The sequence below is a fragment of the Callospermophilus lateralis genome, chromosome 15 (genome assembly GCF_048772815.1).
Source record: "Callospermophilus lateralis isolate mCalLat2 chromosome 15, mCalLat2.hap1, whole genome shotgun sequence".
NCBI classification, from domain to species: domain Eukaryota; kingdom Metazoa; phylum Chordata; class Mammalia; order Rodentia; family Sciuridae; genus Callospermophilus; species Callospermophilus lateralis.
Genome location: NC_135319.1, coordinates 42,411,867 through 42,425,268, shown reverse-complemented (window position 1 = coordinate 42,425,268; position 13,402 = coordinate 42,411,867). Strand labels below are relative to the sequence as shown.

Here is a 13,402-nt window from a genome sequence, read left to right as displayed (position 1 = left end):
GATTTTTTTGGTGGGTGCAGAACTATCTGGGACCTGGGGGACGTCATGTCATCCTATCTACTGACCAGAAACCTTCTCTCTATTACCTTTGGCTGACCAAGGTCAGCATGGACAACCTCAGCACTAAAATATCTCTGTTCATTCTCATGATGCAGAAACCGCCATAGTTTGTTAGTTTAAAAATGAATAATTCAAGACTAGAGTGGAAGTCGCATTAAGGAAGCGAGGGACGAAGGCGGCATCATTGCTTGTAAACAGCAGGTTATAAAAGTGTAATCGTGTTTTACTACAGCACATTACGATTCTCTTTATTACCTTCTGCCCTAGAACAAGGCTCTTAGAAGACAGGATGGTGAATCCATCCCCTGGCCCATCTTCCGAGGTGGAGTTTGAAGTTCCTTCTTTGTCGCTGTCCTTTGGTTTGGACTGTTGGTAGAAAATCAGAAGGACGGATGAGAACAATTCAGAGGAAGTCTGATGTGGCTGCGACGATGGCTGCCAACTCGGACGGGAAAGGGGTCGCTAGGAGTTACGTTCTGCTGTTTTCTTATTTGGTGGAATGGAGGACAGAACCCGTGGGTGCTGTGCCACTGAGCTACACCCCAGTTCTTTTTATAAACTTTTAAAAATTTTGAGCCAGGGTCTAGTTAAGGTGCTGAAGCTGGCCTCCCACTTACGATCCTCCTGCCTCAGCCTCACAAATTGCTGGGATGCACGGGAGCACTGCCATGCCCGCCTGGAAGCTTTTCTTTTGATTCGAGGATCAAACCTAGGGCCTGGTGTACGCTAAGCTCAGGCTCCACCACTGAGCTCACCCCCGCCCTCTGCTGTTCTGTGATGGAGGAAAGCAAGAGATGTTCTGTGATGTGAAGAAAAGAAAAGGGTCTGCAAAAAAATAAAGCATATTAAAGACGTTCACTGGTCCTTGGAGTACTCATTTGTCTGCATGCGTTCAGCTGCCTGCAGGGTTCCACGCCTGCAGCTTATGATGACAAACATCAGAGCCAAGTGACTGGTCCCCAGGGCCTTGCTCCAACACCCCCTCCCCAGGGTTTCCCTGGGGCCAGTGATAATGGCACCAAGTCCTGCCCGATCTCTTACATTAGGAGGTCTGCAGAGTGAAAAGTCCACCTCCAGAGCAGCCCTGCTGTCCTAGGCTGTCCCCATGATGGAGCTCCTCTGTGTCTCTGCTGCTGAGTGCTATCGAGTGCTGGAAATGTGGCTAGCGCATCCGGTGCTGAATTTTTAATGTGGCTTAGTTTTAATTCAAGTTGCAATGGCCGCACGTGACGGGTGGTTACTGCACTGGGCTGCATGTGAAAATATTGATTACTCTAGGGCTGGGGATTCAGCTTTGTGGTAGAGAGCTTGCCTAACACAGGCAAGGCCCTGGGTTCGATCCCCAGTATCACAAAAAGAGAAATTAAAAAAAATAAAATATCTTTCCATAAGTGGTGTCAGCAAGCTAAGGCAGTGGTGTTAGCAAGCTGCCCATGACATCTGGCATGCAACCTGCCAACCCAGGGAAGTGTCCATGGGAGACGGGGATTGTTCAGCATGCAGAGTGGGGCTCTGTGGGGAGCTGAGAAGCAGGACTCCACACTGCTGTCTTTCACTTACAGTTTTGGTGAGGCTGTAAAAGGGATCTGAGAACCACCCCCACTTATCTTGGGGTTGGAAATCTCTGGCAAACCCCGTTGGATGACATGAGCTCTAATCTCAAAGGTCCTTTCTTCTACCTACTCCTTCCTCAAGCACCAAGCTACAGAGTCCTCAGTCCTCTGGAGATGCCAACTGTGCCCTCATCATCTTGTCCCTAAACTTCTTTCTCATTCTGGGCTGTCTTAGTCTATCCAGGCTGCTATAACAAAAGACTCCTGACTGGGTGACTTATAAACATCAAAAATATATTTTTATTGCTCTGGAGACTGGAAATTCAAGATCAAGGCTCTGGTGAGGGCCCCTTCCACACGGAGGAGGGCCTCTTGCTGGGTCCTCCCAGGGTGGGGAAGAGGACAAGCTCCCTCAGGCCTCTTCTTCTTAGTACTGGGGATTGAACCCAGGGGAGCTCAACCACTGAGCCACATCCCCAGCACCCCCCTTTTTTGTATTTTATTTAGAGACAGGGTCTCTCTGAGTTGCTTAGGGCCTTGCAAAGTTGCTGAGGCTGGCTTTGAGCTAGCGATCCCCCTGCCTCAGCCTCCTGAGCTGCTGGGATCACAGGCGTGAGCTCCCGTGCCCAGCTCCCTGGGCTCTTCTGATCTCGTGTATGAGGTTGCGCCATCGAGATCATCACCTCCCAGAGGCCCCATCTCTGAACCCCATCCCTCGGGGGTCGGTGTCTGCAGATGAATGTTGGGAGGACACAAACACCTGAACCACTGCAGGGGCAGTGACTGGCCTGTGAAGCGCGCTGGGCTCACCTTTTTGGATGTGCGTGGCTTGGCGGCCTTGGACTTCTTGCCTCCCTTCTTGCCCGACGTGGCCTTCCTGCCTCTTTTCTCTGGGGGTGGAGAGAGGATAGTTTCCGACTTGCCTTTGGTCCCTCGCTTTTTGGCCAGCAGTTCAGGGTGAATTCTGGGCAGGACCCCTCCGCTGGCGATGGTGACTCCTTTGAGCAGCTGAAGAGAGAAATGTATGCACTCATACAGCCAAGGGCTCGCTGGTTCTGGGTTTAAGACAGTTCTGTTGGCAAAACGAGGCTTAAATCTGGTCTTGGTTTTCCCTGAAGAAATGACACGATACATATTGAACCGGCTTCCCCTCTTTGACTTGGAGAGCATTTCTCTGCAGGTAGCAAGGCCTCCCGGGATCTCATACAGTAAGCAAAACAAAAGGGTCAGGCCAGTTGAAGCCAGGCATGCTGCCCAGGGCTCTGGAATTCTAGAGGACAACAGAGGATGAAGGGCTGCACCTCAGAGGAGCCCAGCTGAACAAGACGAGGTTCAAAGGTCAACACAAAGACTGGACCGATAACAACCGTCCAGTCTGCACACTGTCCAGCATGCGTTCATCAGTCAACGCGTTTAGCCACGTACCTCCCCATGGAGAGGTTTATTTATTTGCAAATAATTGACATTTTCCCGCTCCACTAATATATTCTGCGTATCCCAAACCATCAGGACACCAAGGGTGATCTGAGACCACGGCTCATCTGTGATCTGTTAGTTCTCCATCTGGGACGAGAGAGGCATAGAATTTGGGAGTAAGACTCTAGAAATGTTTAGAGCAAATTGACTGGTCACTGTAGACCTGTTAAATCTGATAATGAATACTCGTGGCTTGTAGTTCGTAGGTCTTTTTGAAACTTTTCTAGTAATCCTTTTTTAAATACATTACATCATTTTGTTTGTTTGGTTTTTTTAATTCATTTTTATGTGGTGCTGAGGATCGAGCCCAGTGCCTCTCACGTGTGAGGCAAGTGAGCCCCAGCCCCAGCCCCTCTAGTAATCCATTTTTATTCCGTAGTTTGAAATGATCAGTCTATGACAGCTTGGCAATAGAAAAGGGTTCTCCCCCGCAGTTTGAGAAGAATGAGATAGAAAACAAATATAAAAATTCTACCATTTACCCACCACCTTGTGTACCCTGAGGTGGGGCGTGGGCACTCACTGGACTTTGGAGCTAGTTCCATAATATAAAGGGTCAGTTCTAACATGGAACTAAGGGGTCTCCTGTTCTCAAGAGAATAAATCGTCAGCATGATTTGGGTGAAGAAACTCTGGAGAGGAACCTGGGTTGCCCCTTCTCAGCAATGTGGAGCTCATCTTCACTGGGGAAAGTCTGGCAAGATCTGGAACATACAATGGGATCTATTCTGGGGGTGACTGAATTTTGACAGAGTTAGCAGAATTTCTCCTTCTCTTAACCAGTCTGAGGGTGTTTTTTTTGTTTTGTTTTTGCATAGATGGGGTTAGGAACTGTCACAGGGAAGATCCTGGCTGGCTGGCTGGGTCCACCTGGGGAAGTGAGCTTCACACACCCCTCCCGGGGCTGTCTGAGCTGCGGACCTACCTGGTTGAGCTCCTCGTCATTGGCCACAGCCAGGAGGATGTGTCTCGGCGCTATCCGGGCCTTCTTGTTGTCCCTCGCGGCATTCCCCGCCAATTCTAAGATTTCCGCTGAAATTACAAGGGGGCATTAATAGACAGTCACAGAATGGGGTCAGAGTGGCTTTTCTTTGGACTTCAAGATTGGCTGCCTTCATTGCTTTGTGATTGGGCCTGAGAAATGCAGAAAGTGGAAATGAACTCCAGTTATAGGTAAGTAAGATGCTTTATCAAGACCTCACATATGATCCTGTAGCCAAATCCCTCAAAATTAACTCTCCCTCTTCTTCCTTAGAACGCCAGCCTCTGATTTCTTTTCTTTTCTTTTTTTGCTGACCCCATAACCACAGGAACAAAGACTGATTTCCCATCCTCCCTGTTAATAAACATGATCATGTCACTGAGTTCTGGCCAACGGGAAGCAAGCAGTTATGAGGTATGTGGCTTCTGAGAAGAGGCTATCGATGAAGGAGAGCTGCACCCTTTTTCCCTTCCTGCTGGTGGACTGAGGATGTAATGGCTGGAATCTGGGCACCCATCTTTGACCAAGAAGAAGTTGCAGATGATAGAGCAACAAGACAGAAGGAAACTCGGTCTTCTTACTATTGGGACTAGGAGAGTGGAATAAACTCTCTTCTTTAAGGTTCTGTAAGCAGAAGTGAATCCTGACCAAAACAGAATGCCAACACAGGATCTGGACTGCAGTCTATAGAGAGCAGGGCCGACTCTGGACAACAGGGACAGAGGTAAAGTCTGCCTTCAGGACCCGTTGGAACCCCTCTAGACTCTCCTTCCCGCTTTGCTCATTCTTCAGATCCCTTCTGTTTTGAGCAAGTGGGTGGAAGAACAGGCTTTCCCTGTGGGATGAGGAAATGCTTAGCTTAAAAAGGGAATTCCTGGCCAGGTGCGTGGTGCACACCTGTGATCCCAGCAGCTCAGGAGGCTGAGGAGGAAGATCGAGAGGTCAAAGCCGGCCTCAGCATTTAGAGAGGGCCTAAGCAACTCAGAGAGAGCCTGTCTCTAAATAAAATACAAAATAGGGCTGGGGATGTGGCTCTGAGTTCAGTCCCCAGTACCCCCTCCCTGCACCAAAAAAAAAAAAAAAAAAAAAAAGAATCCCTAAAGATGAGAGCCGAGAGTCCTGGGTAGAAACGCATCTCTCGGGATTTAAGCATAGCATTGGTAAATGTGAAAACGTTAATTAAGAATATTGATAAGGGCTGGAGTGGTGGCTCAGTGGTAGAGAGCTTGTCTAGCATGTGTGAGGCCCTGGGTTTGATTCTCAGCACCGCATATAAATAAATAAATGAATACATAAACAGAAGGTCCATGGACAACTAAATAAATAAATGAATAAATAAACAGAAGGTCCATGGACAACTAAAAAATTTTTTTAAAAAATGCTGATAAAAAAGAATTGTCCCAACATTCTTTTACACGCTATCACAATTTAGTGGTCAAATGTGAAAATTTATAGCGTTTATACCATCTGGATGCTTCCTGCCTTCCTCCTCTGTTTTGTTATTTTTCTTTCTTCCTTAAATTTAAAAGGATTTTGTGCTGAATCAAATTTGTCATAAAAAATATGAAGGGGTCTGGGGCTATAGCTCAGGGGTACAGCGCTTGCTTAGCAAGCGAGAGGCACTGGGTTCGATCCTCAGCCCCACATAAAATAAATAAAATAAAGGTATCGTGTCCATCTACAACTAAAAAAAATGTTTTTTTAAAAAAAGTATGAAGGAGTCTTTAAAGAAAAATTCCTCCCCTTGGAAAAGAAGCAATGTGCCCACATGCTGTCTCACTGGTAACGGGGGCTAGCAAGTGTGTGTCTGTGTACTTGCGTGAATATGTTGTGTGTGTCGCACGTGTGTCTGCTGGGGAATCTGCTGGTACAGTGGCATAAATACTAAGCCCTAAAATTAATAGGCGATTCTGTGTGAGTCTTCACAATCAACCTAATTTCAAATAAAATAGCACACAAAATTGCCATCATTTTAAAATCTGTGGCAATAATAAAAACTTGGCATAAGTATGCCATGTTAACTAAGCAAATGTGATTAACAAAAATTAGAATAAAATAAACATTAGAGTTAAATATTTATGTGGCATTTCCATAATGAAAAGTGCTAAATCGCTGCAAATTCATTCTCCCATCTTTCCCAGATTAGTAAGCAATGTATATTGTGTTTACCGACAATTCATTTATACAGTGACCATGTTTTCTAAATAGAAGAAGTGTGAGCATGCTCTTTAGGACAATGGGACAGATCATTGAAATTAATGCTGTATTAGATCGTCTGATTTGCTCCCTTTGTTCCTCTCTCCTTTTCTTTCTCTTAAAAATGACACACATCATCTCAGTGGCTTGGGAGCCTGAGGCAGGAGGATGGTGAGTTCAAAGCCAGCCTCAGCAACAATGAGGTGCTGAGCAACTCAGTGAGACCCTGTCTCTACATAAAACAGAAAATAGGGCTGGGGATGGGGCTCAGTGGTTAAGTGCCTTTGAATTCAATTCCCAGGACCTAAATAAATAAATAAAGATACACATCAAGAAATGTGGTCAAAGAGCCTGCATGAGTCGGCTTGCAGGCTCTAGGGTCCCAGGTACATGAAGCAGGGTTTGCAGCACCTGCTCTCTTGGGGACTGTCACTTCCAGGTGCACACTCTGGAAGAAGGAACTCAGCTCACCCCTTTTCTAGATGGAAGAGGGGATCCAGGAGTCTCTCGATTTGAAGCTTCTGAGCAATTGAACTGGACTTAGCATCGTGGACCATGGGCTCCTGTTCCCTGCATTTATAGAGAGGATGAGCGTCTTCCCCAGGTTCATCAAACAGACTGTGAGCGGAGGGCTAACGGGAAGCCCCACATGCTTGGAGCCTTCAGGAAGCCCCCGAGGAAGATCAGCTTGCTTTCAGCTTTTCAGACAGATGCATGGACATTAGATCTACAGACAGAGAATCTGCTGGAATCAAAGAAGCACAGGAAGAGGGGAAAGGCAGTGACTGAGCGCACAGCAATGGGGGGCGCGCTGGTGGAGCTTGGTGAAAGTGCCACCAGACTCTTGAACCAGCCCTTCTGAAATAATCTGTGGAAAGGAAAACTTGATTGTGTGCTCTAGTGCAAAACCAGAGGTGGGACTTCTTTAAACTCTTCTTAATAATACAGAGTAGAAAATCTAGATCAACTGGTGCTTATCTCTTCGGATATTCCATTCAGGGCATCTTTGGGACAGGGATGTCACCATTTAAATGACATCAATCATCCTTCAAGTTTCAAATGTTATTATGACATTGTTGTTATGTGGGTTAATAAAGTCTGCTACATTCTTGAGTTACTTTATGGACCCTGGGGGCAAAAGAATCTTTACATTGGTAATCCACAGGAAACTAGATTTATACATATTTGTTTTTTTTTTTTTTTTTGGTGCTGGGGATCGAACCCAGGGCCTTGTGCACGCAAGGCAGGCACTCTACCAACTGAGCTACATCTCCAGCCTGGACTTATGCATATTTGTTTTGCTGAACAATTTGTGGGAAGACTGTTATTCTGCTAAGTGGGTGAAACGCCCACATGAGCCCAGAGAGCTCTGGAGCAGTCCCCTCACTTGGGGTCCAGCGGTAATGACCACGTGGAATACGGCCGAGGGTCTGATAGTGCAGGGAATGGTTTCTTTAGCTAAAAAGTGTTGTAAAGCGCATGCACATTATTTTGGGAGAGTCCGTGCCCTTTCATCTTGCACACAAGCCTGGATTCCTCCAGCCCAGAGAAGATGGGGACTACTACATTAAATGCAGGGCTGGGACAGGGGACACCGAGTGGCCATTCCTTCAAGGCCCTATTTCCTCTCCGGATCCCTTTGTCTTTGTTTGCTTGCCCCCAAAGTAGGGGTGGCCCAGGGCTCTGTCCGTGCCCCCTGCTCTGCTTGGCTTCTGCAGTCTTCTGGGAAATCCCATCCTGGCCGTGGCCCAGCCTCCACCCTGCCCATGCTACGTCCCCATGTGCTCCCTGAACTGCCTACCAAGGGGTCCAAGAGCCAGCCAAGTCACCACATCCCCGAATAAAAAGCATATCATTCCCTGACCCCCTCTCCTCTCTCGGGACTGCAGCTCTGGCCATAGATGGCTCCCTGGAGACCTGCCAGTCATTCCTGCCCTTCCTGTTCCCCTTTCCCCTTCTCCCTGTCACCACATGGGCTCCCACGGGCGTCACCGATCCTACACATGCCATCTTCCTCTTGTCCCATTACCCGAAGCCACTCTTCTCTTCCAGCCCAGGTTATTGTAACGGCATCTAAATGGCTTCCTCACCCCTTGTTCTGTCCTCCTATAGATCCATGCTGAGGAGGCCACTGCTGGCCCATAGGTACGTTTGTGCAAAGAAGAAAAAGATGCCCCTTCCTCAAGACAGGTCACTGCCATCTGACGGACGTCCCTATAACAAATGTGCAATTCTTTGCACTCTGATGGCAAGGATACCTTTTGGTTTTGGGGTATGGGGCATTGAACTCGGGGCACTCCTCGACCACTGAGCCACATCCCCAGCCCTATTTTCTATTTTATTTAGAGACAGGGACTCACCGAGTTGATCAGTGCCTCGCTTTTGCTGAGGCTGGCTTTGAACTCACGATCCTCCTGCCTCAGCCTCCCAAGCTGCTACACTGGTGTTTTGAAAAGAGTGCTTTGTCAGCCAGGGTCATGTTTTGATTGTGCAGGTCACACACTGCACAAGGACACGCCTTTGGGGAGTAGCCTTCCTGGGCTAGGCGCTTTGGTACATGCCTGGAATCTCTGTCTCTATATAAAATACAAAATAGGGCTGGGGATGTGGCCCAGTGGTCCCGTGCCTCTGAGTTCAATTCCTGGTACCAAACAAAACAAAACACAAGTGCAATAAATGAAACTTTTTAGAGAAGAAAATGCTTGGTATTAAGCGGAGAGACCTAATTATCTAGGGATGGTGTGTCAATGACGAGTTAACAAGAGTGCCCTGGAATTCATTCCTGTTTTAAGACTTGTCTGCCCTATAAAAATATATCACTGAACACTTTCTCACCATAAAATAGTTATAAATAATTCATTCTCCCCATCTTGCATTCAGAATATGTATATGGTTGGTAAATATATATATACATTATGTATGGTTGATCAATATATATTATACATATGCATGTGTGTGTGTGTGTGTGTGTGTGTGTGTGTGTAAATACAAAATGCTTTTCCCAGAATTTAGGCTTGGTTTTCAGTGCATTTCCCCAGCTTATATTGGAGACGTGGACTGGGACGATATTGTCCTTGGTTTGGCTTCCCCACCAGCTCCCTGTCTGCTACACCCCTGCCTCTCTCCGTCCTGCAGGGGCTGGGACTTGTTGGTGCTGGCACTAATGTTTTGGTAGCCCGGGAAGGCCCAAGCTGCCTTGTCTCCCATAAGGTGTTTGGTTTTTTACATAAAATTCCCTGTTTTAATTATTTTAAGCATATGACCCGGTGGTGTCCGGTGTATTCATGAAGCTGTGGAACTATTGCTGCCGTTGCCAGAATTTTTTGAGGGTCCCCAGTGGGAATTCTGCCTCCGTCCCTCCTCCCTCATCTCCACCTTCCTCTCCCGACCTACTGCAGTTTGGCTCTGACCTCCTGCCCCATCCTGGCCAAGGAGGGTGGCCATGACTTTGGGGTGGCAGATCCCTTAGGGTCATGCCTCTCACCCCCTCGCTGGCTTTCCTGGCGTCACTCACTCCTGCCTTTCCCTCTAGTCCCCTCTGCCACGTCTCCCCCTCTACCTGGGCACTCTGGTGTCCCCTGAGCTGGGTCCTGGGCTCTTGGCACTGTGCTCTCTCTGTGACCTTGCTCACTCCCAGGGCCTGAAGCCTGCCTCTGTGCCCCAGCCCTGAGATCACTCTGGGGCCTGCGACAGACCTAGGTGGCCTTCCCTGCAGAGGTGCTAACATGTGGCACTCACAGTAACACGGGGACCAGGGATTCGTAGCTGGTAAATGGCCGAGTCAGAGTCCAGCCTGGCTGGATCTAGTTTCCTGAGCACCCTGCCCTCCTGGGCATCTTACAGACACCCAAACTCCGCAGATCCCAAATGCAGCCCTGCAGCCTGCCTGTGCTGTCCCCCTCGACTCCCTCCTTGAGCCGCAGGCCACTAGCTGCTAGCCCACACGGCCACTCCTCGACCTGGGTGTTACGGTTTGGATACAAGGTGACCCCCCAAAAAGCTCCCATGTTACTGCAGGAATGTTCAGAGGTGGAAGCGAATGGATGACGAGAGTTGTGGCCTAATCGGTCCATCCTAGTCTGAATGGACCAACCAGGTGGTAACTGAAGGCAGGTGGGGCATGGCTGGAGGAGGTGGGTCCCAGGGAGTGTGTTCTAGAAGGGCTCATCTTCCCTGTGGCTCCTTCCCCTCTCTGTCTGCTTCCTGGTGGCCATGAGCAGAGCCGGCCTTCTGCCATGATGTTCTGACTCGCCTGGGCCCAGAGCAATGGGATCCACTGAACCCCTGAAGCAGTGAGCCCAGATGAGCCTGTCCTCCTCTAAGTTGCCAGGTATTCTGGGGACAGCGATGACAAGCTGATTAACATACAGTGCAGCCTGGCCTGCAGGATGGTAGCCAGTCCATGCCTGTCGTCATTGACACCCCTCCCACTGGCCTGCCCAGGACTGCCCAGAGCGGACTCTACCCTCCCTCATCTCCCAGCTCACTTTTCTGCTCACCAGCCCTCCATGCAGCCCTAGTCCTGGCCACTGCCAGTTTTCAGAAGTGACACTAGAACAGCTCCCACTGGTATCCTGGATGCTGGCTTCTTGCCAACAGTTCTTCACTCAAAGCCCCCCAAATGCCAGCTCTGGCCTTTAATGTCCCCCGCATCTGTAAGTGTAAAGTGCACATTCTCACATAATTCAAGGACCATCAGAATCTAACCTGGGCCACGGGGCCTCCATCTCCTCTCTCACCCACACCCACACCCACTTCTCAGCTCTGTTCTGGACACATGCCGCTCCCTGAAAAGGCCCACATACCCCCTCTGAACTTTGGGGTTTCACCCCCACTCCACGTCTCCCAATTTCCTTCCTCCTACTTCATCCATCCCATTGGAATTGACCAGCTCATTCCCACCCTGGCCTCCATCAGCATCACTTGGGGGAAGTTTTAAAATCCCAATGCCCAGAACATACCTTGGAGTCTCTGGGGGTGGCTGGGTGCCATGATTTAACATTGACTGACTTGAGTAAAGCCAGGGTTGGTGTTATCGTTTGGAGGCGAGGTGACCTCCAAAAGCTCACAGGTGAGACAATGCAAGAAAGTTCAGGGGAGAAATGATTGGGTTGTTAAAGCCTTAACCCAATCAGTGAATTAGTCCCCTGATAGGGATGAACTGAATGGCGACTGAAGTGGGGGTGTGTGTCTGGAGGAAGTGGGAATTGGGGGGGTGGCTTTGGGGTATATAATTGTACCTGGCAAATAGAGACCTCTCTCTCTGCTTCTGATTGTCATGTGAGCTGCTTCCCTCTGCCACACTCTTCCTCCATGATGTTCTGCCTCACCTCAATTCTGGAGGATTGGAGCCTGAGAACTTGGAAACTGTGAGTCCTCAAATAAAATCTTCCTCATCTACAGTTGTGCTGGTTGAGTCTTTCAGTCACAGCAGCGAAAAAGCTGACTAAAACAGTTGGGAGTCCGGTTATGGCCTAACGGGCCCTAGCTTCCTATCAGATGGTGATTCCCACCCCTGCCCCCCTTCCACCGCCCTCTGGCTCCCCGCCCAACGTGACCTCCCCTCCTGTGATGTGCTTCCTGCTTGTCCTCCCTGCCGGACAGTGGACCCAGCAAAGGTGGGACCATGTCTGCCTGTTTTCTCAACATCGTCAAGGTCTGATCCAAAGGCAGCATCAGTCAGGATTGTTCCATGAATGTGAAGGTCATTTCAAGGGTGACAGGAGGTTTAGACACGTTGGACACCCTTTCTTCCACAGTCAATTGAAGCCCCTTCATAAAACAAACTGACTAGCTGTGTGAGCTTTTCATTGCTGTGACCAAAATATCAGAAAGGAACAACTTGGCAGAAGAAAGATTTTGCCTTGTGGTTTCAGCCCGTGGTTGGTTGGCCCTGTTGTTCTGGGCCGAGGCAGAACATCATGGTGGAAGGGTGTGGCAGAGAGTGGAGCTTACAGCAGCGAACAACAGAGGAAGGAAGGGGCCAGGGACTAGTGTCCCCAAGGGCATGGTTCCCAGTGACATACTTCCTCTAATCATGCACTACCTTCCTAATTTCTACTGCTCTCAGAAGTATTCAAATTATCAATCCATCAAAAGGATCGATCCATTGTGGATGTTAAAGTCCTCATGACCCGGTCATTTTCTCAAAGTCCTACTTCTGAACACTCCTGCATTGGAGGCCTGAGCCTTCAACGCATGCGGTTTAGTGGGGACACTCCAGGTTCAACTCATAGCAATCAACAAACAGAAATCCTCCGCTTCACTTAGTCAATGGTGGCCTGCAATTGCACTGATATAATTAAAATTAGTGGAATCTGAATTAAAACTCCTTGTCTCATGAAAATGCAAATTCAGCTCAAGCATACACCACCTTAACAGAATTAGTCATTTGTACTGTGTCCCGAATGATTTTATCAACACTTAACAGAGGGAAGAGAAGAAGTGCTGTTTATGGAGTGTATTCTATGCACCAGGCAATGTACATACATGACCTCATTTAATTAAGTTAAATGAGTTGCCTCTGGGAAACACCAAAGCTCAGAGAGGTTGGGGTAACAGTTGGCAAATGGATAAATATGGATTTTTTTTTTATTTAGTTGTAGTTGGACACAATACCTTTATTTTACTTATTTTATTTTTATGTGGTGCTGAGGATCGAACCCAGGGCCTCACCCATGCTAGGCAAGTACACTACCGCTGAGCCACAACCTCAACTCCTGCATAAACCTGGATTTGAAGTGACATCTAAGTCTGTGATTTCCAATTCCCTCCTAAGCTTAGAGGGGAGAAAAGGCACAAAGAGGCAGGTGGGGAGGCCAATGTCTGTAATCCCAACAAGGAGGCTGAGCAGGAGGATCACAGGTTCTAGGCCAACCTTAGCAACTTAGCAAATCCCTGTCTCTAGATTTAAAAAAATTAATAAACTTACAAGGGCCGGGGGTGTAGCTCAGTGATGGAGTGCTTGCCTACCAAGTCTTTGCCTGAATCCAATCCCTAATACCTGGTGGGGGAGAAAAGCACAAAACACAGGACACAGAGAGGACAGAGGCAGGGATGGATGGTGGGACTGGCTGGGGGAAGGATGTCATGGACATGGCATCCTGCTCTGCTCACCTGATCTCTTCTCTCACTT

At 48.4% G+C, this 13,402-nt stretch overlaps 1 protein-coding gene across 1 annotated transcript in view; it reads right to left on the bottom strand.

Annotated features, from left to right (window-relative positions):
• Macroh2a2 (macroH2A.2 histone) overlaps positions 1-13,402 on the bottom strand; it is a 53,444-nt gene that overhangs the window by 17,351 nt on the left and 22,691 nt on the right. The window contains exons 3-5 of the mRNA XM_077105467.1: positions 4,015-4,121; positions 2,424-2,621; positions 316-426 (exon numbers count right to left, since the gene is read on the bottom strand). Coding sequence (XP_076961582.1) covers positions 316-426; positions 2,424-2,621; positions 4,015-4,121 — 416 coding nt within the window. The remainder of the gene's footprint in view (positions 1-315; positions 427-2,423; positions 2,622-4,014; positions 4,122-13,402) is intronic.